This window comes from Hippoglossus hippoglossus, chromosome 5 (assembly GCF_009819705.1).
Source record: "Hippoglossus hippoglossus isolate fHipHip1 chromosome 5, fHipHip1.pri, whole genome shotgun sequence".
Lineage (NCBI taxonomy): Eukaryota > Metazoa > Chordata > Actinopteri > Pleuronectiformes > Pleuronectidae > Hippoglossus > Hippoglossus hippoglossus.
The window spans coordinates 24,150,332-24,174,476 of record NC_047155.1 but is presented as its reverse complement, the minus strand read 5'-3'; the positions used below and the strand labels follow the sequence as shown (position 1 = coordinate 24,174,476).

The following is a 24,145-nucleotide window of genomic DNA, read 5'->3' as shown; positions in this document are numbered from 1 at the left end:
TGGCTGGAGTTTTTTTTTGTGCTTATTTTTCTGTGCTGTTTTAATGTTTGATTCCATCATATAAACCAAATCTCAGCGTTTGCTACACACATTTCATTCTTTAAAGTCACCAAGTCATGCAATTCTGTCTTTGTATTATGATAATGAGAGTATAGCTTAAATGAAGTGTCATCAGAACAATAGCGTGTGGGCTAATCTCATTGGGAGCTAAGGCAAGGCAGAGATTGGAGGGGATGAGGTGGGTGGGTGGGGGGTACTTGGTGCACACATGGCACTGGGGTGAGCCTAATCACGGCCTCGCAGAAATCCTCACAAATGGGGAGGGGGATGGGGGCCGTCCCTGCGGTGACTCATTTAGTCTTTGAAGAAAGCATTTTCCCTCCTGTAACACAACCGGCCTTTGCCTCGACACAAAGACTCATCTTTTGTGTGTCTTTTATATTCTTTCTTTTTCTGCTCTGTGTGTATGCACAGCTGAGATAGACGAGGGAGTGTCACCCCGTAGACCACCTGACACTTGGTTCAACCGGTTTTATAATAAACTGGACAGTTTTCATCCCTCCCATTTCCTTAGCCCCTGCAGTTTTTGTGGGCCTTTCCATTGTTCAGCCTGCCACCGAGCCACAACAGGGTGGCACTCCTTTCCTTCCCCTCACACTGGAGTCATAGGAAAATCTCCGAGATGTGACATGTAATGTTCCAACAAACCTGTGCACTATCATCATCATGTCCATTTTCTATTATTTCTACTTCAAAGTACAAATAATAGCTAATAACTCCGGACTTTTCTGAGAACTTTTTAAATATTTAGTTTAGTAAAATCAGATAGATAAGGGATCGGGTCCACTGATTGTATTATTTGTAGCTCACAGCAAGATTGCTGTTGGCTTTTAAAGTCAGAGTAATGGTACATTGACCATAGACTCACAGGAGGTCTATTTGGCTAGAGATGTAAAGGACATGGGATAATACTGCAATTCAACCAACCCATCACTAACATACTGTTGCCATAGTAATTTGATAAATGAATGTATTTCCAAACACATCTAGCAGACTCAGAGCAACAAAAGTCTACATATACAGTCATATGTTTCTGGTCAACTGGTTAATTAATTCCAGTGTTCAACCTCCCTTCAGCAGTGTACTGGCTTTAGCTGCTAAATACTCTGCTGTGTTCAGCAGCCTGTAAATCATTTTATCTATATGCTGTTTGGTGCTAGTGTAAGTAACGCACAGTGGGTTTGTTGGGGATTGACTTGAAGCTAGTGCTTGACATGACACCGATAGAGAGAAATGAGACTTTCCAAAAACATTAAAGCTGCTGCCCAGACAATATCAAAATGAGAGATGCAAAAATGCTTCAGTGAGCTGAGGGGAACTCCAGTTTTTTCATTTTTTTAAGGGTTTGACACTATATATAGCACACTCATTGTTTACTAACTGTGAAAACACTGTAAAGCTTGTTCTGTAAGAGGGTTTATGGCTGATTTTGGGCAACTAGGCCACCTTCTCAAACCAATATTATCTTCTTATGTAATGGACCTCAGGGCAGTGCTGCTACTGCTGGCAATTCAATGTAGCCTACATACAGCAACTGTCAAATGAGGAGCACATCAGACGTGCTCAGGCAAAAACCACACAGTTGGACCAAGCTATATATTTGCATTGGAGTATTTGTGTAAACAAATTTCCCCCCTGATCCACACATAATAATCCACACGTGAGCTAAGGTTGTCTGTTGAAATGCTTACAGCACATTGAATGAAATATAAATGTAAAACTATAACACACAAAAACTGCCCCTTAAGGTTTCATCCACCAGGAGGTTGGTTTGTTTGTTTGGTTGGTTGGTTTGATTTGGTTGGTTTGAAAAAGAACCAACTTCAGAACTAGGGGTGATATATATATATATATATATATATATATATATATATATATATATAATACACATACACATACACAGTGTGAAGCTGATAAGATGAATAGTTCGTGAGATATGTGTTCCACAGACAGATTGTGGAATAAGTAGTAGATAGACATTGGCCATTGCCACATTTCTCGGGCATTTTCCTTTTTATAGGACATTACAACTCATGAATCTTGATGGGAAAAAAATCACACATATTTAGGGAACTGATAACGATGAGTGAGTGAAGCTTGATTGAATGTATGCGCTCTGCTTGAGAGCAATGCTAGTTCAGTTCAGGTCTCTGCTCAGCTGTACAGCAGGGAGAGCTCCTCCAGTGGCCAAACACGGCGCACGGAGGCAGCAGCAGCAGCAGGGGGAGATCCATCTGTCCCATCCCGAATCTGTGGAAGGTAGACGAGAGGAGAGGAGAGGAGGCGGGGACCCGGACCGGACTGACGCTCAGTGCCGACCAGGCAACAGCAGCTTCCCTCGCTTGACTTTCCATCTGAGCCCTGCAGAAGCAACTCTCCATTCATTGTAACAAAAAGCAGCTCTGGTGCTGTGGGGGACAGAGGCGGATTTATGTGAACGCCGGCGGAGACGCTCTGCGGACAGACAATAAAAGTGGGAACAATCAGATCACAACAGAAGACAACAAAAGGTGAGAACCGTTTCATTAGATTCCTAAGTGCCTTTTTATTTCTAAAAGTAAAACAAACAATAACAATAATATAATGGTGCGATCACCTGTAAACAGCCTCTCCAGTTTGTTTTGTTATCATGCATTAACAATAACGTGCGCTTTTTGCTCTCATTCGCTATTTTAGAGCGCATTTGGGTTCATTTGGAGCTATAAATGCGCTATTTTACGCACAATCCCCGCATAGAAACATCATGAGTAACATCATCACATCAGTTAGAAAGTGCATGCATGTGTTTAAGTATCAATTAATCCCAGCCAACCCTAAACTCAACATGGAGCCATACAGTATTTTATTTAAGCTGAGTGAATGTCAGCTGGTTTTTGAGCTGTTGACATGTCAACATGAGTGGGGGACCCTGCTTGTCAGAAAGGTGTAGTGGAGTTGCTCAGGACAGATTTAACACAGTAACCTGGAGTGTGGTCACTTCAGTGATACCTATAATGCACCTTCAAGAGCATGTATTGTAGTGTACTTTATTTGTTAAAGTTAAAAACACACACACACTCTTCATTCTCTCTGGGTCTGTGGTCAGCTGGTGTGCTGTCCTCTGTGTGAATATCCTGTTTCCTGGACCAGACATACAATGGGCAGGCAGGCATGTGATATCCTGTGTGGGTCTTGTGTCACCTCACACCATGAAAAAACCCACAACAACAGGGGAATGACTACATTTGAACAGATCTCCTAAATGTCGGGCATATTTAAAAAGTCCTGTGATCTTCAGTGTCACTCATTTGTTGTCACACAGCAGGTCTGACATGAGGAAACCCAGTGACAGGACGTGAGTGATAACAAAGGCACAGAGTGACTACACTGAATTTGTGCCTCACGAGAGAAACATGTGCTGCCTCTTTCTCTCTCTGTGACACACACACACACGCACACACACAAAGTGCAAAGGCAGCGCCGCTTTGTGTTGACTTTAGTCCAGGATGTTCAGCTGCTTTTTAATGGGGTCAGCGCTTCTGATTCAATAAAGCTATTAACCGTCACAGAATTTTCTAACGCCGCTGTTCGCCACAAATAGGAGTATATTTGCCAATCAGGGGCCATTAACAGACCTTATCTGTGTCTTTGCAAGTGTAAACAAGATTTAAACAGCACATCCAGTCCACCTGGGGAGTGGGACCTCATGTGATGGTGCGTTCCCACCACACTCATCCGAGGCCCTGTTTTGTGTAAAAAGTGGTTCATCAGCATTTTTCTTTCTTTTTCCCACACGTCTTCATTATAACGCTCTGTGCACAGATTTGAATGACAGCCTTTGCGGTTAGGTTACGTGATACTGTTGTCATGCAGGCTCGTATAATTCAACACTTCTGCTAGAAAACAAGTTCCTGCCTGACTGGTTCTGACAACAGATTATCCCCACGCTGAAAGATCCCAGTCAGAGTCATGGCACGTGACAGGTGGGAATGTAAATGGGAATGTTTGCAAGTTAAATCCAGGCATTGTGCTGCCTTTATTTCCAGGTGACAGCATGAGTTAAATACAGTGTGCCTAATATGAAGAAAACAAACTGTCAACGTCTGGTTGGTGTTTCATGGGTGGAAAGACGTCAGTCTGTCTAGAATTTGCATGAGTAAAGCACAATAACACTGCATCCTATAATACTGTTTATTTTTAAAGACTTACTTCAGGGCATAATAGGATTGTCCCGTCAAAGACTCCTAACCTATTGTTAGCTATAAAATAGCTTAGCATTTTGACTAAATATAGCATTCAGGAAATCTAGCATTTTAGCTACATGCTAAGCCAAAATTTGCTTACCATAGACTGCACAGATGGACAATGACTGCCCCCAAAAAGTGAAGAGTCTTGATCATCGCCTGGTGGCTGGCTGCAGTATAGCTCATAAACCTCAACTCATACATGTTAGTGGATGGGACATGGACCAACCTAAAAAGTCAAAGTTCACGTTTATTATATTTTTTCAAGATGGTTTCTGTTCTTTTAGGTAGATCTTATCATGTCCAAGTGCTCACCTTCTGGTAAGTTTGGCTTCAATTAATTGTCTAATGATATTAAAAGGGGGTGAAATGTCCTGATTGACATTCGAGACTGACTCGCAATTGGTCGAGCCTGTGTATCGGTGGGATAGTGACAGGAAGTGGACACACATCGAACATCCTTATAAACAGTTTATGTTGCTAACCCATTCAGGACTGTGCGTTTCATGGCAAAGCCTAAAGCATTGCTAACATTAGCCACCACAAGCTAGTGACATACCAGACTGTAAGGCCTTAACAGCAAAAGCTCTGAGTGTATGAAACTGATACACAACACATAACATTTTCATAGTCTCACTTTACTCAGCGAAGTCAAAATATGTCACATTACTTAATGGACATGTGATTGGGCAAAGCAAAAAAAGCAGCGGGGCAGTGTGCTTAGCTGATGTCAGATTTAGAAAAACATGGATGTTGTGGATTAGCACTTTAATATAGCTATGGTAAACAGGTTTGCTGCTGGAGGCCTAATTCAGGGACAGACACTGGAGTGTTTTCTAGTAAATGTGTTTGTGGGTCAACAGTAATCTATAGGCTTTACAGTGCAAATCAATTTAGATCCCAAAGGGAGAGGGGACATCAGCGTAGAGAGGCGTTAGTGAGAATGATTTAGTCCATTAAAAAAATGTTCTTCCCCAAATCAGTCCTGCCACGTTTGCTGTAAATGTCCTCAATGCTGCTCGAGCCTGTAACATAATCACTGAAAACATGGCTCACTCTGAAAGTTGTGTCAACAGGAATCTGTGCCTCGGCTGTGGACCAGCTCAGCAGGCACTACATCTCTTTTCCTTGTTTCATGTCTGCTTTGTCCCGTCAGACAGGACATCCTGAGTAAAACAAAGAGTCTAGACCTTAGTTTCACATTGAAACCGCAAGAAATTGTGAAACATCCCACATTTACGGTTCCTGCTTACAGGAAATATTGCGCGCAAAGAGGTTGCGGGCGACAAAAAATATATATATATTTTTGATTTCTGAGGGATTTGGGTCCTTTAATGTGGTAATGTAAAATATTCGCTGTTTATTTCCCTTCAGAATAAAGCAGAAAACACTGACAGCAGCCCTGGAGAGTGCCTCTCGGCTGTTTTGGAATTCCTCTGGGAGCCAGTTTGTCATTTAAATGAATGCGACTGCATTAAAACAAGCCCCAATCTGTTTAAGGACAGGCACTGGCCAGGTTGTGGACAAATCCCCCTCAAAGTGCAGCGCTTAAGCTCACGTCCTTATGAATTATTTAAAGAATGGACACTAGGATAGATTTATAGGTTACCCATGTATTTCCGTGGCTATTGACTTCACTGCACTTCAGAGTGAAAGCCCCCTGTCTCTGGGGGATGTTAGTGGGAAATGAATCACCATTCCAAAGGTGCACGGTTTGCACGAGTACAACAACCAACAGAAATTAGGGGAAACAGTCGGTCGGTGATACATCATTATTTCCCCCCCATGAAGACCACTGTTTTAATGAGAAATCTGGACAGAAAGCAACTGTTTTAACTATGTTTCACTCTCTAGTGGCAGTAGAGTCGGTGAAGTGAGAAAATTAACCTGCAACTATTTTGATAATTAATTGATCATTTAATACAAATTTCCAGCACAAAAGGTTTGATAGTTGCAAATTCTAAGATGTTACATTTCCTGCCCAACATTTAAATAGATTGAATTCACTGTTTTTTTTTACAATTAGTTTTCAAACCTTGTTTTATAGACAAAGAAATCGAGTCATCAATCAAGAAGATAATTGGCAGATGAAGCGCTAATCATCATTCAATACATTTTGAGTTGCCCCACAGTAAAATTATGTTAGTAGGTGAGAATATTTTATTTTCCTCATAGATATCTCTGTCTATTTTTGCAAGCATTAGCAAAAACAGCCTTATGAAAGACTTTAAGGACGGAAATGGTTCCTGTTTGGTCCTTGTTTACATCACATTGCATCTCAATCGTTGCTATGATGCCTTTTGCTTTGTGTATATTCTGTAAAGCACCTGTTATGGGTTTTCACGTGCCACAGTCACAACACACTGTGTAGTGCTGCTTTCAGACATGCACTAAAGTCAGGGCATTTTACCGAGTGGCTGTATGTGAGAATGCAAATGTCTGAGTCACTTGCTCCCATAATTTTCCAGAACCTTTCCTCCCAGCCCCCAAGTAAAATGTGCAGAAACATTTAGAAATTGTGAGCCCATACATGTCTTTGTTCACCTAGCTCTAAGTATTCCTCACACACTCAAAATCTTGTAGGCCTACACTGCTGCACAGGTGGGCAGGTGAGATGTAGCCAGGAGGGTCTTCCTCCTTATGGCAATGGAGGGGGCCTTAAACCCAACGGATTCGTGCAGCGTTACATTCCAAAGAGGAATATTCCTCCTCTCTGTCTGTGTTTACCTCCTCCTCCTCCTCCTCATGCGTCTCTCAGACTGGGATGTAATTGCTGTTAGGCTGAGAAAAATGAAAATAACAACAAAGAAAAGGCTTCTACCACCTTCCTCTCCGTCTGTGCTGCTGTTGGCTTGCCTGGGAGGTTTTTGGAGAAAATGAGTGGTGGGTGGCGGTGGGTATGGGTGGGTGGGGGGGGGGGGGGGGGGGGGGGGGGTAATTATGCTGCTTGTGTGACTCTCTCCATCCATCCATCCATCCATCCATGCCTCTTTTGTGATCACTCTCCATTTCTTCCCATTTTCCTCTTAAATACACAATGCAGAGATCACATGAACTCTCTTTCACCTAAATGCATACAACCACACACACACACACACACACACACACACACACACACACACACACACACACACACACACACACACACACACACACACACACACACACACACACACACACACACACACAGCTCTGAGGTGAGGATGTTGAGAGGATGTTTGAAAGCCTGAACGATAATGACCAGAATGAGACTCCAATCACCATGAGTGTGTATGAGGTAGAGGAGGGGGGAGGTGGACGGAGAGGACCTGAGCTGCTATTATTATCCTCTCAGGCGCAAACAGAGGTACATGGTGTTTAGAAGAAAAAAAACACACACACACACACACACACACAAACAAAAACAACCAATGCTCCTACAGCAGATGTACCCCACAGCCTTGGATCTACAGTGATCAATACTGCTCAATGCTTAAAAAACCCCATGTGAGTGTTTCACATGTTCAGTGCCAGAAGGGGTGGGGGCACGGCAAAGAGACACACAGGAGACTTGAATATGGGAAAAGACTGAATATGTGATGCTTTGGATTTCACCAGCCCCCCACAAAGTAATTTCCTGTTGAGCGGTTGTGCTAGATTTTTCCTTTTTTTCAAACCTTTCCTCGTGCATTAATTTATTTTGGGTTCTATTGTCTGTTAAATTTGTAGTTTTGGAGCCATAGTGGTGCAGCGTGCTAGACAATGGAGATGGAGGATGTATAGGTGCTGCACCCATTAGAGCTTAGCATTCATCATTAATGGAGTGTTATGTGAGACTCCTCTTTTACAGGGTTAATACTGGCAACCAATACCCCCCACCTCTCTTACACATACACACAGACACACACATACACACCAAATCCCAGGCACCACTCACCCTCCAACTCACATCCCCTGCAGTTTAGAAAGAAAGAAATCATCCAGCTGCAGTCACCTTCACCGCTGCAGCTCGGCATGAGGAGGATGAAGGGGAGGGGGAGGAGGGGAGAGGCGAGGGAAGTCATCACCTGCGCCGTAGACCAAAACCGAGCACCCTGCTGGTCCACTCAGACAGGCCAGGCTGAGCTCTGTGACAGGGACAGAGGGCAGCGGTGAGAGACGTGTTAGCAGTAAATACGGAGAAGATGTAGGTGCGTGGTGATTAAGTGACGAGGAAACCATGTTGATATAAACCCAGTAACTCAATAGTAGCTGCCTTTGATTTAAGGCCTTTTCAAAGGTCCATTGTGTTGCTAAGAGGCTCAGCTACTTCCTTTTCAAACATGTGTGTTGTCCCATCTGAGCATGTGTACATCTTTTCCACTACTATACTCTACTGCAGCAGCACATCTCATATAGCTAGATTTGCTCATATTTACAAAAGCATGCAACAATGTGTTGTGTTGTCTATCAGCAACATTAGCTTCTTCAGTTATAGTCTGTGGGCAGAAGTGAGTGATGTCAGGACAGTGTTTGGTGAGCCTGTGGCCTGCTAGAAAGTTGATCCTCTGTTAGTGTGCAGAGCACAGTTGTAACAGGTGTCAAGCACAGTGGGAGGAAAGATGATAGTGTATCCCCAGGGGAGGGCAGTGGTTGTTAGACTGGGGGAAATGAAAGGTGGTGTAAGCATGTGTGCTAATACATTTATGTACAGCGTACATCTGTCTGACAGTAGGACTGAAAGGATAAGTTCATTATTGGTTTAACAAAGTTTGACATTTGACTAATCAATGAAGTCAGTTCTCAGGCAAATTGCCAAACTGTTTGATTATTTGATATTTTATCTAAAATGTTTGAAAGTTTACTGCTTTTTTTCTGTTTGAATGAATTGTTCCTTGAATATATCTGGTTTTTGGACTGCTGGACAGACAAAACTAATATTTTTAGAACTGGGCCTTGGAAAATTAAGGTTTTTTTAAATGTCCTAACTTTTAAGGACTAAATGACTGGTAGATTAATTAAAGAGAGTCATCAATAAATTTGTTCATATTGAGAATATATGTAGATTATCACATTGTCACATAAAAATCAAAATTTAGAGGAATTTTACATGTTGCTGAAAAGTAGCCTAATCATTATTTCAGTTGTTATGTAAATCTCTATTGAACTCGGTTAAGCCTCATCGCTGCACTGTGTTCGACATAATGTGCCGCATCTGTTGATAAGCATGGAACCCTGTTAATTTATTTAGCTCTCCAGATGACTGATGATCTGTGTCCATGGAAAAAAATGAAATTACAGGCATTCCCTAGTAATACTAAAAACACCCATACAGCTTTCACAGTACATGGGATACTGATCTGAAGAGAAAGCTGTCTATTGCAAGGCTGCCACTATAAAAATAGGAGAATCAGTAATTGCGTGGCAGAAAAGGAAATGTTTCACTCTCAGTAAATAACAGTAGTTTCAGTTTTCTAGCTGGGGCTACTTCTCTGTACAATGTACACTCTTGAAATCTGAACTGCAGAGGTAAAGAGAAAACACTAAAAAAGCAGAAGTGAGCTCATGTCATAAAGTTAGACTTCTTTACTTTATATTACATTTTTATCTTAAACTGTAAACACAATATGTCAGTCAGTAATACGGCATGTTAATAGTAATATGACACGAATATAAACATGTTAGCAATTATTTGCCCGAACATTCAGGAGACATTGGAAGACATGTTTCTAACATTCACATTTCTTTTACCTCTGCTCTGGTCTCCTCAGACTCCTGTTATAATCGTTTTGCTTGGAGTGTCCACTTTTTAAACTCCCAGACGGTCTCTGCCACCTGCCGTCCAGGTGGTATAGTATGTTTCAGGGATTTTGTTTTGCTTTTTGCTGGATTTTCTGGCAAATTGAAATGATCAGATCAACTAATCAGAGCTGCGGGAAAAAAAACTAATCAGTAAAGTTGTGTGCCTAAAAACAAAAGCAATTAGCTGAAAAATTCTACAATGATACGTTACGTCAGATGAAAATTCTCTTTTGGTCATCATTGCAATCCATGCATTTCATTCATCATATATTAACTTGGCCTATTGGCATTTTGACGTTTTGGTATATCTGATCTGGGTGTAACTTTTACATGGTGCCGCTTTTGCCGTCCCTTCAAATATCTGGCTTCCGCCACTGAGTTTTTTTTCTCTCCACAGTAACTCTGAGGATATTTGCTCGGTTAAAAAATGTATTTGTCCGTGTGATGGGGTAATGAGACATGTTTTCCTTCTGCAGTGTAGCAGCTGTTTCAGAATATCCGATGAGTTAAAATTATTGAATAAGACATAGCAGCAAACCTGGAACAGATGCCCAGCTCTGAGGCTCTTTGCTCCACAGGCTCCACCTTCTTATAAGTCCCCATTTGACTCTGAGTGAAGGCCTCCTCTCTTCAAATCAAAGCACCTCTTGAAATCGCTCTGACAGAGCTGGAACCTTTAAGAGCTTTTAGCCCATTGAGAGCTTTTGTATTTATACATCAGGATGAAAAAATACATATTTTCGATTTGATACTGAAAGACAGCAGCAGTATTCCTTTACGACCACTGGCTTTGTGACGCCTGTTTGAGCCACACAGGTTCTGCTTTCTGTCTGCACGCTGGATGTTAGCATGCAGAGAGCGGTTTTCTGCATTCGGTATGTCTGAATCAGTTGTGTTCTACCAGGCACGTGTTGTCTGGCCAAATAAAGCCATGTAACTGATCTGATTATCTAGTTAGTTATGTGGATCTAGAGTGATAAACCAAACTGTACATCATTTTAATGCAGATATCAGCCGCCAGAAATCAGCCTTTTGTTGCCACAAATGGATTTAGACTCGTAAATAAATGTTCATAAGAGTTAATGGCACCACATGCTGCACAATTTCAGATTAAACTCGGAGCTTGGAGTAGAACCGTTGCTCTTTCATGTTGAAAGCGGACTGTTGAGGATTATTATACTGTACATTATAGGGGTCAGATTTCTCCAGATCTAAAACCAGATAACAATCGTCACTGGGCAACATATCGGATGTGAAGTGAAGATCCACTAATAGGATGTTAAAAAATGTTGGTGAAGCAAACAGATAGTATTCGGTTATTATCCATGGTAACAGTTTTGCTAGAATTGGTCTTTTTATAGCTAAAGGTTGAGGTTTCGGATGCACGGCTCTTTAACTACGATATTAAAAAGCTTATTATGAACTATGACCTTTTCCTGCTTCTCCACATGCTTCCCCTTGAGCATTTTTCACAATTACGGATGGAAACTGAACACATAATTGTCTTAACTCATTTATATGTTTCCTACATGGCCAATAATTCTTGTATGTTCACAGAGCAAGGTCTGGTGTAATTCCCAGCGTAGCTCTGAGCTGATGAAGACAGCTTTGTGCACATCCACAGTGTGAACTATAAGTTAACTGATTGTTTGTTGCCTGACAGATCATTAATAAAAGTCATAGAATATAATCATGTGGATGCTTTTTAACATGTCAGAAACCCTCTTCATATCTATTTGTTCTTCCTGAAAATATGTAAATTAAATGTTTATATCATATTTATATGAATTATAAAAAATTTTACACATCTCAAAAGCCAAACCATGTTAAATTACTCTGTATTTTTTCTTCCGTGCAATAATTGAACCCCTTCCATCGCCTTGAGGCTCATAACAGCCCCTCACTTGTAGTGTGCACCCCCCCCACTCCCCCTCATCTTTGTTGCTCTCTCTTTGTTTCATTTCGACGCCTGTGGAGATGTCCACAGTGGCCATTCATGTTTTCCATAGCTTGACTATGATATTGAAAACTAATAACACAGGCGCTTTATGCTTCTTCTGAGAAACGTCTGGGCAAATCTAGAGACCCTCAATCCCTCAGGGCAAGATTTTATAGCGGCAGCCAGTGCGGGGCTGCTGACTGACACCGCAGCCTCTGCCTCCCACACGCTTACCCCGGTCTGACCTCCTCCTCTTCGTAGCATCTGGGTTATACACACACATGGTTTGTCACAGCCTGTGGCCTCCAGGGTGGCCCTGAGCGCCGTCCCATGCAGCAAGAGGAGCTGGCCCCAAATCCCCAGACACAGCCTGACAAGCCGATAGGTGGATGGTGGCAGCATGAAGCCCTGAGCCCTCTTTCCCTGCCTTCTTTTTCTTTCTGTTTTTTTCCATACCCCCTGCCTGGCCACACAAAGCTGGGCTTGACTGCGCCACCTAAACTCACACAAAAAGCTTTTCTGTCTCTCCATTCATTTGCCAAATGGAGCTTTATCACATGGTGTTAATTGGCTGTAATTAAAATGTCTTGTGGTTGCTTAAACAGACGCAGTGACAATTTCAGTCATGAAGGATAATGGCCGCCTCTCACTTACTGGGATGATTGTGAAATCTGAAGGCCTGAGGGCAGACGTACAGTTTATTTCATTGCAGTTCTTCTTGTTGTAATTTACGGATGGAACATAAAGAAAAGCAAGCTGTATGTTAAGTGGAGAAGAAACAACTCAAAGATAAAGAAAGAACAAATGAATTGATTATATGATTTTCATTTCACTCATATTGTGTGTGAGACATGAAGATGCAAAGCCCATTAAAAAGTGGGGCATACTCTATGCATGACCAGAGATGTCCCTCTTTCATGTTTTATGAACGTGATCTCTTCATGTATGATGCATGACGACAAATTGCCCTCATATCAAGTGTCATGATTTCTGACAGCTGTGTCCACCTGCTCCATTTCTAACCGAGACTGACGGTCATGAAGCTACATGAGCGTGCGGGCAGGGTCCTGTGAGGCCAGGACATTATAAGTTAACCATCCAGCATGTGTGAGTGGGCCGGGCATACTGCATACTGCATACTGCATGTGTCAGCTGCAGACTCAGTATGTGGCATAGCTCGTCATCTGCAGGCCCATGTGGAGGACAGCTGTTTGCCTGCTCCGCTCCGGGTCCGTCACATCCACAAGGAGGCCTTCCCCTTTTAGACAATTAATCTACCACTTACTGTACACGGTAATTGCTATCCCGTGTTGAAATGAGCCGGGGGACGGGGAGCCTTGACGAGCTTGGCAGCGCGGCTGCCCCCATCATGCCCTGCCGTGTATTCTCAACAGATTCAAGCCTATTAATACTGAACTTCTGGGACTGAGCCGAGCAGGGGGCTAAATTGCAACAGCCTGTCTGTCTGGATTCTTATTAAACTTTCGATCTAGCCATCACCAATGAGATGAGGCCCTTATCTTAGGAGAAAGGGCATGACATTGGCATAAAGGTAATAGGAAAGCCCTCCAGACAGCATAATTTACCACACAATTTCCAGGACTAAATGTATTTCCTCTCTTTATTCCTCAGGGCTTTGGTGCCATGCAATTTCCCCATCTGCTGGTCTCAAAGGGGCATTGCAGCGTGAAGAGTAAATATGTCAGCCTCTGCTGTCGCACTTCCACTACAATCGATTGTTCTCGGCTTGAGGGACAAAGTGTAACGACAGCTTGAAAAGAGTGAGCCTTAAAGTGAACAGAGTCTTGTGTGCAGCACATGACATGTGTAGAGAAATGGACACCAGAGTGACATCAGAGAGGGTGACGGTGTGAGGTCATGGTGTGTGCGTCTGTGGTGCCAGGCTGGAGATAGGGAGAGGCGGGGACTGTTAGACAACAGTTATGCTGACGTTGTTAGGTTAACCAGGCAAGAGGAAGTTGCTGGTGAAAAGATGTTATCTCAGAGGGAAAATAGAATGATATTTTACCCTTTGAAATAGAAAAAAACATCTGTTTGGCTCAAGAGTTGACAGCATGTGATTCTGACCCTGTCATATTGACCTCATTGTGAGGTTATTGAGTTGATTATTTAGTAAGAGTTTGTAGCTGCTATAATCAATATTTTTTAAGTATCAACAGATCACATTACCTAATGCAAATGGACGTTTCACTTCAGTCTGCAGTTCCTTGCAGCTATATAGAGCATTTTAGCACCTTTCAGCTCAATGTTTTGGTTTTAACAACCATGTGTTTTGTTTCACTCTCATCATCTCAGCATCATTTCCAGTTACGCCAGCAAGGGGCTTTTTAAGAAGAAGCACTAATAAACCCTCTGTCGTACATTCCCAACACCAGAGCCTAAGTTAGAGACTCTAGCTAGTGAACACGATGGAGCGTTTAGCTGCTAAAGAGCCAGATGTTTCCAATGAGAGCTGGTAGAAACCATATGAAGACTAAAATACATGTTCATTTGGGAAGCTAACCTAGTGAATGGAAACACTCCAAATGAATGCTTCTGTTGCTGCCATACACTGTAGATAAAGATGGACGACAGGACTGCTCCTCAAAAGTGAAGCCAAAGTGTCTCTATCGCTACCTGGTGGCTGACTGAAGTATGGATCACAAATCCTGCCAATTTTATCACACTGATGTATGTTCAAGTGTTAATACCTCCCGTAAGTTTTTTTTAATTAGTTATTTTAAAACTCAGGCTGACTCAGGATTGGTCAAGTTTCGCGACTGCGCAGACTCTGGCTCCAGAGTTCAATTCTGGGATTTTTTTGCTTCCTTTCTGGATAGAGGCAGGAAGTGGAGACACATCATCCATATTTATATACAGTCTATGGTTGCTTCACGTCTGCTGGATGTGTAAATAAGATACTGTTTGCTCACATTAGGTGTATAAACATCATAAAGTGATAATATGTCAGATGTCGTGTTTACAGCTTGTTCCACTGTCTCCAAATGGCCAAAATAATCTCTGTATGCATGTTAGTGCTATACATATATTATCCATATTATTAATGAAAGCTACTACTGAGATATATGTTCGGATCAGATCAGGCTGCTTATTGTATATCGCTCCGATTGTACAACTCGCAGACAGTTAATTCCCACTTTCCCCTGGGACGCCCCCTAGACTCCCACAGATTGATTCTCACTGAGGTCGTTGCCTCTTCCTACATGTTCACCTCAGCGAACCCCCAGCGTAGGGTGTGGAAATCAACTGGGATTATTAGTTGCCTGCAGGCGTTCCACATGTGTTTGTGTGTGTGTGTGTTTGTGAGTTTTCACAAATGTGTATGTGTGTGGCTCCCAGTAGACACAATGCCTGCATGCTTTTACATTGAAAAATAACCACTGCTGACTGGTGCTCCATAGTAAGTAGTGGTTATGATCTGGTAGGCTACTGAATATTAAATTAGAGCACAATTTATTGTTAATTCATGTTTTAGTTTTACAATATTTTAAGAAAGATGGCAACTTGTTTTCTGAAGTAAGTGGAAAGTTAACGTCTTTGTACCTCTGAAATATGTGCCACGCATGCCTCAGTAGCCCTGTACCCTGTGTACTATAACAATACGTGGACCAGAACACGCTGCTCTCCTTTATACACGTGGCGATCATGTGTGTGTGAACAGCGGCTTGTGTCCACCATATGCTTGGCTGTCCTGCCCGCTGTCATTCCAGACAGCCGTGCATGGCCTCACACGCCTGTCCATATTTATCATGGTAAGCTGGTCACGGTGCATCTATAAACCTCCAAATGGGTCTCAGATGATGAATCCTGCCCTCCAGAAATAGAACCTTCTGGTTCATGCATTGGTGGATTACAACGTCCGTAGTATGTAATCCTGTTAGGACCCATGGAAATGAGAGGAGAGCAATTGAATTTTCTCCCTCGTGTCATTATTGTATTATTTTTATGTTGATCTAAATTTCATCCCAACCACCTCAGTATGTGTCAAGCAGCTGTGATTGTCTAAAGAGCATATTAGGAAATCGACAGCTGACCACAAAGAGCCTGCTATTTATTTCCCACTGTCATCTTTTCTTGCCAAGAATAGAACTCTTTTTGAAATCATTATGGTTTTTCCAATTTTCAAAACATAGCGTCTTGAAATAAGGATATATGTATTCTGTTAACAACAATAAACCAACCCCACCCCACCCCCAGTCCAGGGTCTTACAAATACAACAATAGTAATAACAAAGAAGAGAGTTACAGACATTAACATACAAGTATGCATATGTACATATATACATGCAGCTAAAATAAAATAAAAAATATCTAAGTATTATTTAGGGGAAATTATAATAATAGTTATGATCCATAAGTTAATAAGCTCTACAGTCAGAGTAATGCAGTCCTACCCAAGCATCACAATATGAGCATTATCAGTTTCAGTCAAACAATTTATATGTGTAATAGCAACAGATTAATTCCTATTTAATTAATTTAACAAATTTCTAGTACAATCCACTCACAGCAATTTCTGCACAGCACTTCCTGGATGAAATCTTTTGTTGGTAAGTGATAAATATGAATTTTAATTCAGCTGTTGGTAATATTAGTATATAAACTGGAAGCACAGGGAAACACTATAACCTGGCTCTGTCCAATCAATATCCCTGAATGCTCAACTCATACTGTAGTGTAAACAGTGTGGATCTTTTTGTGCCAGAATGAAGACGTACATTAACACAAGCCCCTGAGAATTGCACATAATCCCATTTTCTACAAAAGCCCATTGTCACAGCTGCCTGCCGCTGCTCATGCTTAGTATAGCCAGTTCACTGCCTGTATACATGCAGTAAATGACATGATTATAGCCAACATGTGTGTTTCAGACACATTCATGCAACTGCACACGTTGCATGAATGCAGGTCAATTTCTTTTGATTATTTGTTTTTGTAGCCCAGGTTGACTGGATGGATGGATGGATGCGTGGAGAGACAGACAGACAGACAGACATCCACACAGACAGACAGATAGATAAAAACATAGAGGTGCAACATTCTATGCCCTTAAACTTTGACTAGAGTGAGGAAAAACTACCAAAAAACCTTTTAACAGGGATAAAAAAGGAAGTGCAATCGATATCGCATGTAACACAGCACATAAACAAAATAACATTCATGAGAAAAGCTGAGCTGCCTCATTGGCCTCAACAGTAGATGAGGCAGAAAACAGCATTGCTCATTTACTCTATATGCTTTGTTTTTTAATTTTATTATTATTATTCCTGTAGATGTGGAGGTCATAGTGTTCCTGCTCTGCTCTGAGACAATTATGTTGATCATGTTCAATGAAACAGCTCCGTGTTGACAGAGGACACTTGAGCATTCTGGGAGACCGGGGTCACATAAACAAACAGCGTGATATTGTTTCCAGCTGAACTGCAACACATCGCTGCTGAGAGCTGCTCAACTCATCTGTTCTTCTGCTTTTCTTTTTTTCTCCTTTGTTTATCTGAGTCAGGTGTACGGCCTGTGTGTGCAGCTGTACGAGGGAAGACGTCTGGCCGTGAGACACAGGCACACTTAAGTCCACATATTTAATTTTTACATCAAAAACTTTCTTCAGAGGTTTTCCCACGCAGTTTCACTTTTAGTTTTGCCCCGTCAGACAAACACAACCAATTATCTTTAGTGTTCCTGTATAATATAGAGGGTGGAGATGTCTGGCCTCCTCAGGAAATTGCTCCCACATCCCAGACAAAGTGTCACACCATTCCCACACCCCTTTTTTCCGACAATGGAATTACAATACTTGCTGAAATAATAATAAAAATGATAAAAGATGAACTCATTCGCCTTAGCGTAGCAAAATTATATTACAATGGAGGAAAAGAAACCTGCCAAACAAAACATTTTCACCACTGTGAGTCACAGAGCTGTGTATTTCTGACTTTAGAGGTTGAGTGGCCAGCCGGAGCTTGTTTCTGTGTTTGTATACAAGAGTGTTTATGTGGAGGGGAGTTGGAGCCTCTGCAGCAGGGGCCTCGTGGTTCTGTCCTGCCCTCCCCTCGTGCACACTATGAGGCAGTGTTTTGGACCCAGGCCCAGGACCGAGCCTGAGGCATGCCGCTCTGCTCCAGCCTCTCCACAGCGCCGACTCTCACTGACATTACATCAGCTGGGTAGACATAGTAGACGTTTGTGCATGTGTAGATGCTGCTTTCAGCTTGTTGCTCTGAAGCAAAACAAAGTGGTCTGCAGATCATCTCGTCTCCTGGCTCTGAATCTGTGAGGTGTCATCAGTAGCAGTAGAAAAGAGCCCTCAGCCATGGCCGTGCGCATCATACGTGGAATGGAGGACCTGGTGGCATCGGGCAGCCAGCTCGTCTGGGGCCTGGCACATCAGACCTTGAGGAGGTGGTACAACCGTGGGGTGATGCCATGCAGACGCTTCCTAGAAGCCTGGTTCAGGATTGGGAAATGCTACCAGGTATGGCAGCTCTTTTAGCAGCGGAAGCATAAATGCTTTAATTAAAAAGGAGTTTTATTGATCGCTTTCTCGACAGCAAGTGTGATTAATTCCTGGATGGCAGATGGATTTCTTTGGTTGAATTGTTGTGTGTGTGGCTTATATTAACTATAATCTCACAGGAACTTTGCGCCGTGTGAGGTGAGTGGGTATTTTCTCTCACTTGGCTCATTTGCTTATGCTCGTGTTTATTTGTGCGACTGTGAGGAGGCTCAAGCTGCCTCTTAGTGAGTCACAAAGCCTGTTTTTTAACAAGGGTCTCTCTCCCTGCACATGTGGCAGCCATTAGAAAGCAGCATGACCGGCTGTTTGATCTCACTGTCTGGTCGAGGAGGAGAACTTTCAGAGTTGGTCTTTGAAATGAATTGTTGCTGGAACACCTGTGTGCTGTCTGTTGGGTGAACGCATCCTCCAGATAAGGTATTTAGAGTCAGTCAGCATTTAGTACTTCATGTTCCAGGATGTTAGGGTTAACAGTTATTTGTAAAGATTCTCTGTTTCACTCAGATCACAGTCTTCTGAGTCACATCAGCCGACACAGTGGTCCCTCTGTGACACCTTTTCAAAGTGCATAACAATACCTGGCACTCACGTGTTCTCTCTAACAGATTCCACAGAATAACAAGTATCAGAGCCTTTGAATTTTTAAGCAATATACCAGGATGCTGTTTCTTCCCCTCAGAGTATTCAAGCTTATTTATAACAAGTCGAGTGAAAACCCTGCCTCACATTTACACTTTAAGTACTTATTACACGGAAAATAGAACATTGTTGAATTCCCTCAATTCGTAAAACAAAAATGAATTAAGGTTTTTTTTTGTAATTATCCCACATCAATTTGTGTAATATAAACTGTTACATTCAGTAGAACAAACTTTATTAATTTGTGTGCTACCAATTGATGCAATTTTTTAAGTTGGTCCAACAACTTATTTCAGTGTATGGTAAATTGTGTTATTATGTAATTGTATCTGATTCAATATGGTGTGGAAGCTAATTGTAACAATGTAGTTTCTTTTTTTCTATATAAACTGATGATATGTTTTTGATAAAAGTCTTGATTTGAAAAGTAACGTGTGATAAAACGTTTACTTAAGAAGTATGATGAATTATGAATCGAATCTGTTAAGTCTGCTTCCACAAAGTATTGAAGCCAAAGTAATTTGTTACTTTCCACCACTGTGTGTCTGCTGTTCAACCTATAGCTTGTGGTTTACCTCTGGTTGACGGGTGAAGTAGTTGTCGACCTGATCAAAGCGGCAGGGTGGGCCCGTCTCAGCATGAGAAGGTCAGTGGCTGAAGGTCATGTGAAGAGTGCGCCATTATGAGCTCTGTGCCCATAATGACAGGGCTGCAGGGGGGGGACGACCTCCCTGACACAGATGTGACCTCTCAGCGACATCACTCAGGTCCTCGCTGTGGACAGAGAGCAGTTTCTGTCAGGATAAAACTGTCTTTTAAATCTTCAGAATACTTTGTCACTTTTATATACTCATGAGGGGATGCTCTTTATATTTGTTTGTGAACATATTTGAAACTGATAATGTATTGACACGAGGAGAAAAGACAGAGATAAAGAATTTTTAGTCGGATGCAAAGATTTTAATGGTGAATATAAAAGTCATTGTCTGTCTGTGAGCTTGAAATCAGACTGTAAACTAAAGGCCTTTGTTCTTTTCTCCATGTTTTGACTTCAGTGGTTAACAACAATGCAGCATTGATTGATTGGCTCTTAGAAGGATTGTTCCCTGGACAAGCCACAACACTTGGGGTTATTAATCCATGATTAAACTCTGTGACATACTGAATGTAATTAGCCAAAATCATATTTCCTACAGAAGCAGTTCACTTGCAGGTGCGGTTTTCAATCTTTAGTTATCTTCTTCTTGCCTCTTCTAGACCACTAAGATATGGAGCTGTAAAAAGTTCCTGCTGTGCCACTCACATCATACTTGGATGTACAGTAGAAGGAGTGGGTATGGCGTTCAAATCCACGGTTTCAGAGCAAAAGTTAGCACGTTACCAAACTAGTGTGACTGCAAATAAAACCATTTGTTGAGGACTGAACTCACAGCCCACAGAGCCGTAAATCTCCCTGAGGTTCAGGGAGTTGGAAAAACAACACAGTGTAAAAGCAGCTTGTACAGTATAAAAGTGAAATGACGGCTCTGTTGTGGCGCCGAGGACAATGTGTCCTGAAGTTAAATGCCGTGCCGGAGAACGTCTTCTCCGCCTGCGGTCACGCTGGACGTCAACATGACCCTCACTTTTCCAGCACAGAGGCCAAACAGTTGGATACCACATGTTTTTCATTGAAGTCGCAGAGAATGTAAGGCGCCCGTGCAGGGACACATTCCTGAGCAGCAAAAAGCATCAAGTAAACACTAACACACACTCCTGCCAATGAGGTTCTGCATCATGTTTCTGCAATTTAACAGTAGTAAGATAATGTCGTTACTTCGGTCAAATGAACAACACAGCGATGGAATAAAGAAGATTTCTGGAATGGAATGAGAGCGCCCCTTTTTCTGACTTTGTGCTAAAATCCAAAGCAACAAAAATCATTTTAACACATTAAAGTCACTTTGTATGAGATCTTAATGTGATCGTCTAGTTATTCTTACAAAAAATATTTCTGTTTTTAGGAAACTAAAACAACAATCTGGCAAACTGTAATTGTCTGCATTGTTTTTTTGTTTGTTATTTGTTTTTTATTTTACAGTTTAACCATAAGCTTTACTATAAATAACCACAAATAAAAATAAAACAAAAATACAACCACATATATACAGAACTTGAAAATAATATAGAATAAATATAAAATAAAGTACAACGTAAACATAAACATAAACGCACATATTTTCCACATCATTTATTCTGTTAAATAAAAGTTAACATATCAACATATTTAAGTCAATATAAATTCGGACGTTGGTGACGGCTTCGTATCAACCGATATTTGTTTGTCTGCATTGTCTGCCACAGTGTCTTCTTGATTCCACCACTAGTGGGCAGCAAAATCAGGAATTATAATCATTTAATTGATAATTAATAATTGATTCTTTATTTAAAAGATTATCTAAACAGAGGGTGATCGGAATGTGTACAAGGAATCAATCATGTTTTATAGTAACTGAACATCGGCCTGAATGTTGGCTACAGCTTAACAGACTGAAATATGATTTGAATATTGTTCATCACCACACAATAGTATTCCTACCTTGTCCTGTGTGAAAGGCAGTTCTGCTGACTGCAACAGATTGACTCTTAAAGCTATTCATCTTAAACAATGGAATGGAAATTCAATTAAATTATGCAGCCGCACTTCATTGTCCTTCAGTTTGATTACTGTGCTGGAGAGGAAGACGAGGGCTGATGATGACATTTCAGGGATTTTCAACAGACCAGTGTTGATGCAGAGGAAGGATATGGAAGAGTGAAAAAGACAAAGTGTGTGTGTATGGGACAAAATAACCTGAGACTCTTTGTTTATGATTCATGCAGCACATGCTGTAAATCACAGCTTATTTATGACTCTTCTCCGCTTTGTCTAAAATACACTAAATAAGGATGATCAACTTTCAATGACTTTGATGTTTTGGGACATGGCTCCCACATGGACATTTGCCCGGTGGCTCTCTTTACCTATTCATTCAGCACAAAGTCAAACATGACACTGAGGTGAGTCATTCCAAAGATACAGCCATTTTATCCCGGGGGCTAAAACAGTGGAAGGACGGCTGTGCGTGTGGGGAGGCACAGGTAGAGGTGGAGGCTGTGTACTCTTACTTTTGCAGCAGTTGACGTCTCATGTGGTGTTTTTTCCTCTAGATGACCGAAGGACGTCTTTGCCAGGTTCACCTCCTTGACGGCAGGAATCTGGAGCTGCTGGTGCAGGTAGTTTGTCCGTTCCTGTCACGTGTTCCTCCTTCTTTACCTGTGTTTCAAGCACGTTACATTTCATTTTCTACACAAGTGATCTCAACTCCAATCCTGTGTGTCTCTCTAAACTCTGCAGCCCAAGCTGTTGTCCCGAGAGCTGTTAGATTTGGTGTCGTCGCACTTTAACCTGAAGGAGAAAGAATATTTTGGATTGTGCTTCATAGATGACACGTAAGTACCTTTCCTAATATGGGACACATATTAAAGACAAAAAATTTGTGTTACTGTCTTACATTTTATTTTTAGTAAGATGATTTGTTGATTTAGAACCAATCCTTGTTTACAGAAGGAGAGAGAAGCCTTTTGAGAGTAGAGAAGAGAAGAGAAAGAAATTAAGATAGCAGTATCACAATTACATTTCAACTTGTGATTTATTTGTTTATTCCTGCTCAGTGGCCAGAATAACTGGCTGCAGCTGGATCGTAAAGTCCTTGATCATGACTTCTCCAAGGCCTCGGGGCCATTGGAGCTCAAGTTTCTTGTGAGGTAAGTGCTCTTGCTGTTAAAGCTTTCCAGATCTGGAATACTGGTTTGCTTCCTCCATGCACATCAGTCTATAATATCTAAACTCTCAGTGTTTTACATATAAAACTGTGGTCTGAATGATTAAATGATAGAAGCAAATTTGTTGTGTCAAGAGTTTCATGGCCTGTCCTGACCAGCAGGTGGCAGTGATGGAACACTGCTGTGTGACTACCATGCTTCATTAGATGACACATGATGAAGTCTGCTGATACTGCTGCTGAAATAAAAATACAAAATGCATTGACATCACATTCCAATTGAACCTTGCTGTTAAACTGTCCACAGGTTTTACATTGAGAAGATCACCTTCCTGAAAGAGAACACCACAGTGGAGCTCTTCTTCCTGAACGCAAAATCTTTAGTGTTTAACGTAAGTCTGTTTCAAGCATTTATTTTCTAAAGGCATGTCTCATATTTTTATTTTTGAATCTCATAAATCAAATATGGCTTTTCCTCTAGCTCCAGATCATTTCACCCAGTCATTGATTTCCTTATGAGCAGACTCCCAGTCCAACTATTGATCAGCCTCAGATTTCAATCAACTTGGGGTTGATGGTCAGATGGTCGCATGATGATCAATATGTTGTATGCATGTTGTTGTTCATATAAGATTCACACGTTTTGTAACTTTGTAGTTGGGCCTATGTTATGCAAGACTTACCAAAGCAATCTTTGCATGTACATTGTTGTAGCACATAACATACAAGTATATTACCTCAACGTACAGTTATTTTAATACACCCTCTTCTATCTTATTTATTCTACATTCATGCAAGATTTAATTCCTAATATGCTATTCATTTATGCGTTTCTAAATTTCTTAAATTCTTAAGAATATCTACTACTTACAATATTTACATGTTAAAAACTTTTTAATGAGCCCACTCGTACTTTCAGAATGCTGCTTTCAGGTGCTGTTGGGAATTCTACAACATAACTCAAATGGCTACACAGCATTCACAGTTTAGTGAAATTTTATAGACACTGACTTGAAGTTTATGGATGTATTATATATATGGTTGGCTGTAAATTTAAATTTCGTAAGTAAAGCATCAACTACCCGCAGTCCGTAGACGTTGTCAAAGAGATCTTTGCATGGTATTGATCGTATATTGACCATTAGGAATGTGGTTATGAATGGAGTTTTACGTTATGTCAGCAAAT

General features: G+C 41.4%; 1 protein-coding gene across 7 annotated transcripts in view; it reads left to right on the top strand.

Annotated features, from left to right (window-relative positions):
• Nucleotides 1-2,358: 2,358 nt before the first annotated feature.
• The window catches only part of frmd4ba (FERM domain containing 4Ba), a 44,956-nt gene continuing 23,169 nt past the window's right edge, over nucleotides 2,359-24,145 (top strand). For 2 of the 7 annotated variants that reach the window (XM_034584839.1, XM_034584838.1), the window contains exons 1-5: nucleotides 18,140-18,475; nucleotides 22,346-22,411; nucleotides 22,533-22,627; nucleotides 22,850-22,942; nucleotides 23,267-23,351. In XM_034584839.1, the coding sequence (XP_034440730.1) occupies nucleotides 18,314-18,475; nucleotides 22,346-22,411; nucleotides 22,533-22,627; nucleotides 22,850-22,942; nucleotides 23,267-23,351 (501 nt within the window). In that variant the 5' untranslated portion in view covers nucleotides 18,140-18,313. Of the gene's footprint in view, nucleotides 2,571-18,138; nucleotides 18,476-22,345; nucleotides 22,412-22,532; nucleotides 22,628-22,849; nucleotides 22,943-23,266; nucleotides 23,352-24,145 lie in introns of those variants that run through there. The other 5 variants (XM_034584844.1, XM_034584840.1, XM_034584841.1 and 2 more) reach the window with 5 other exon arrangements.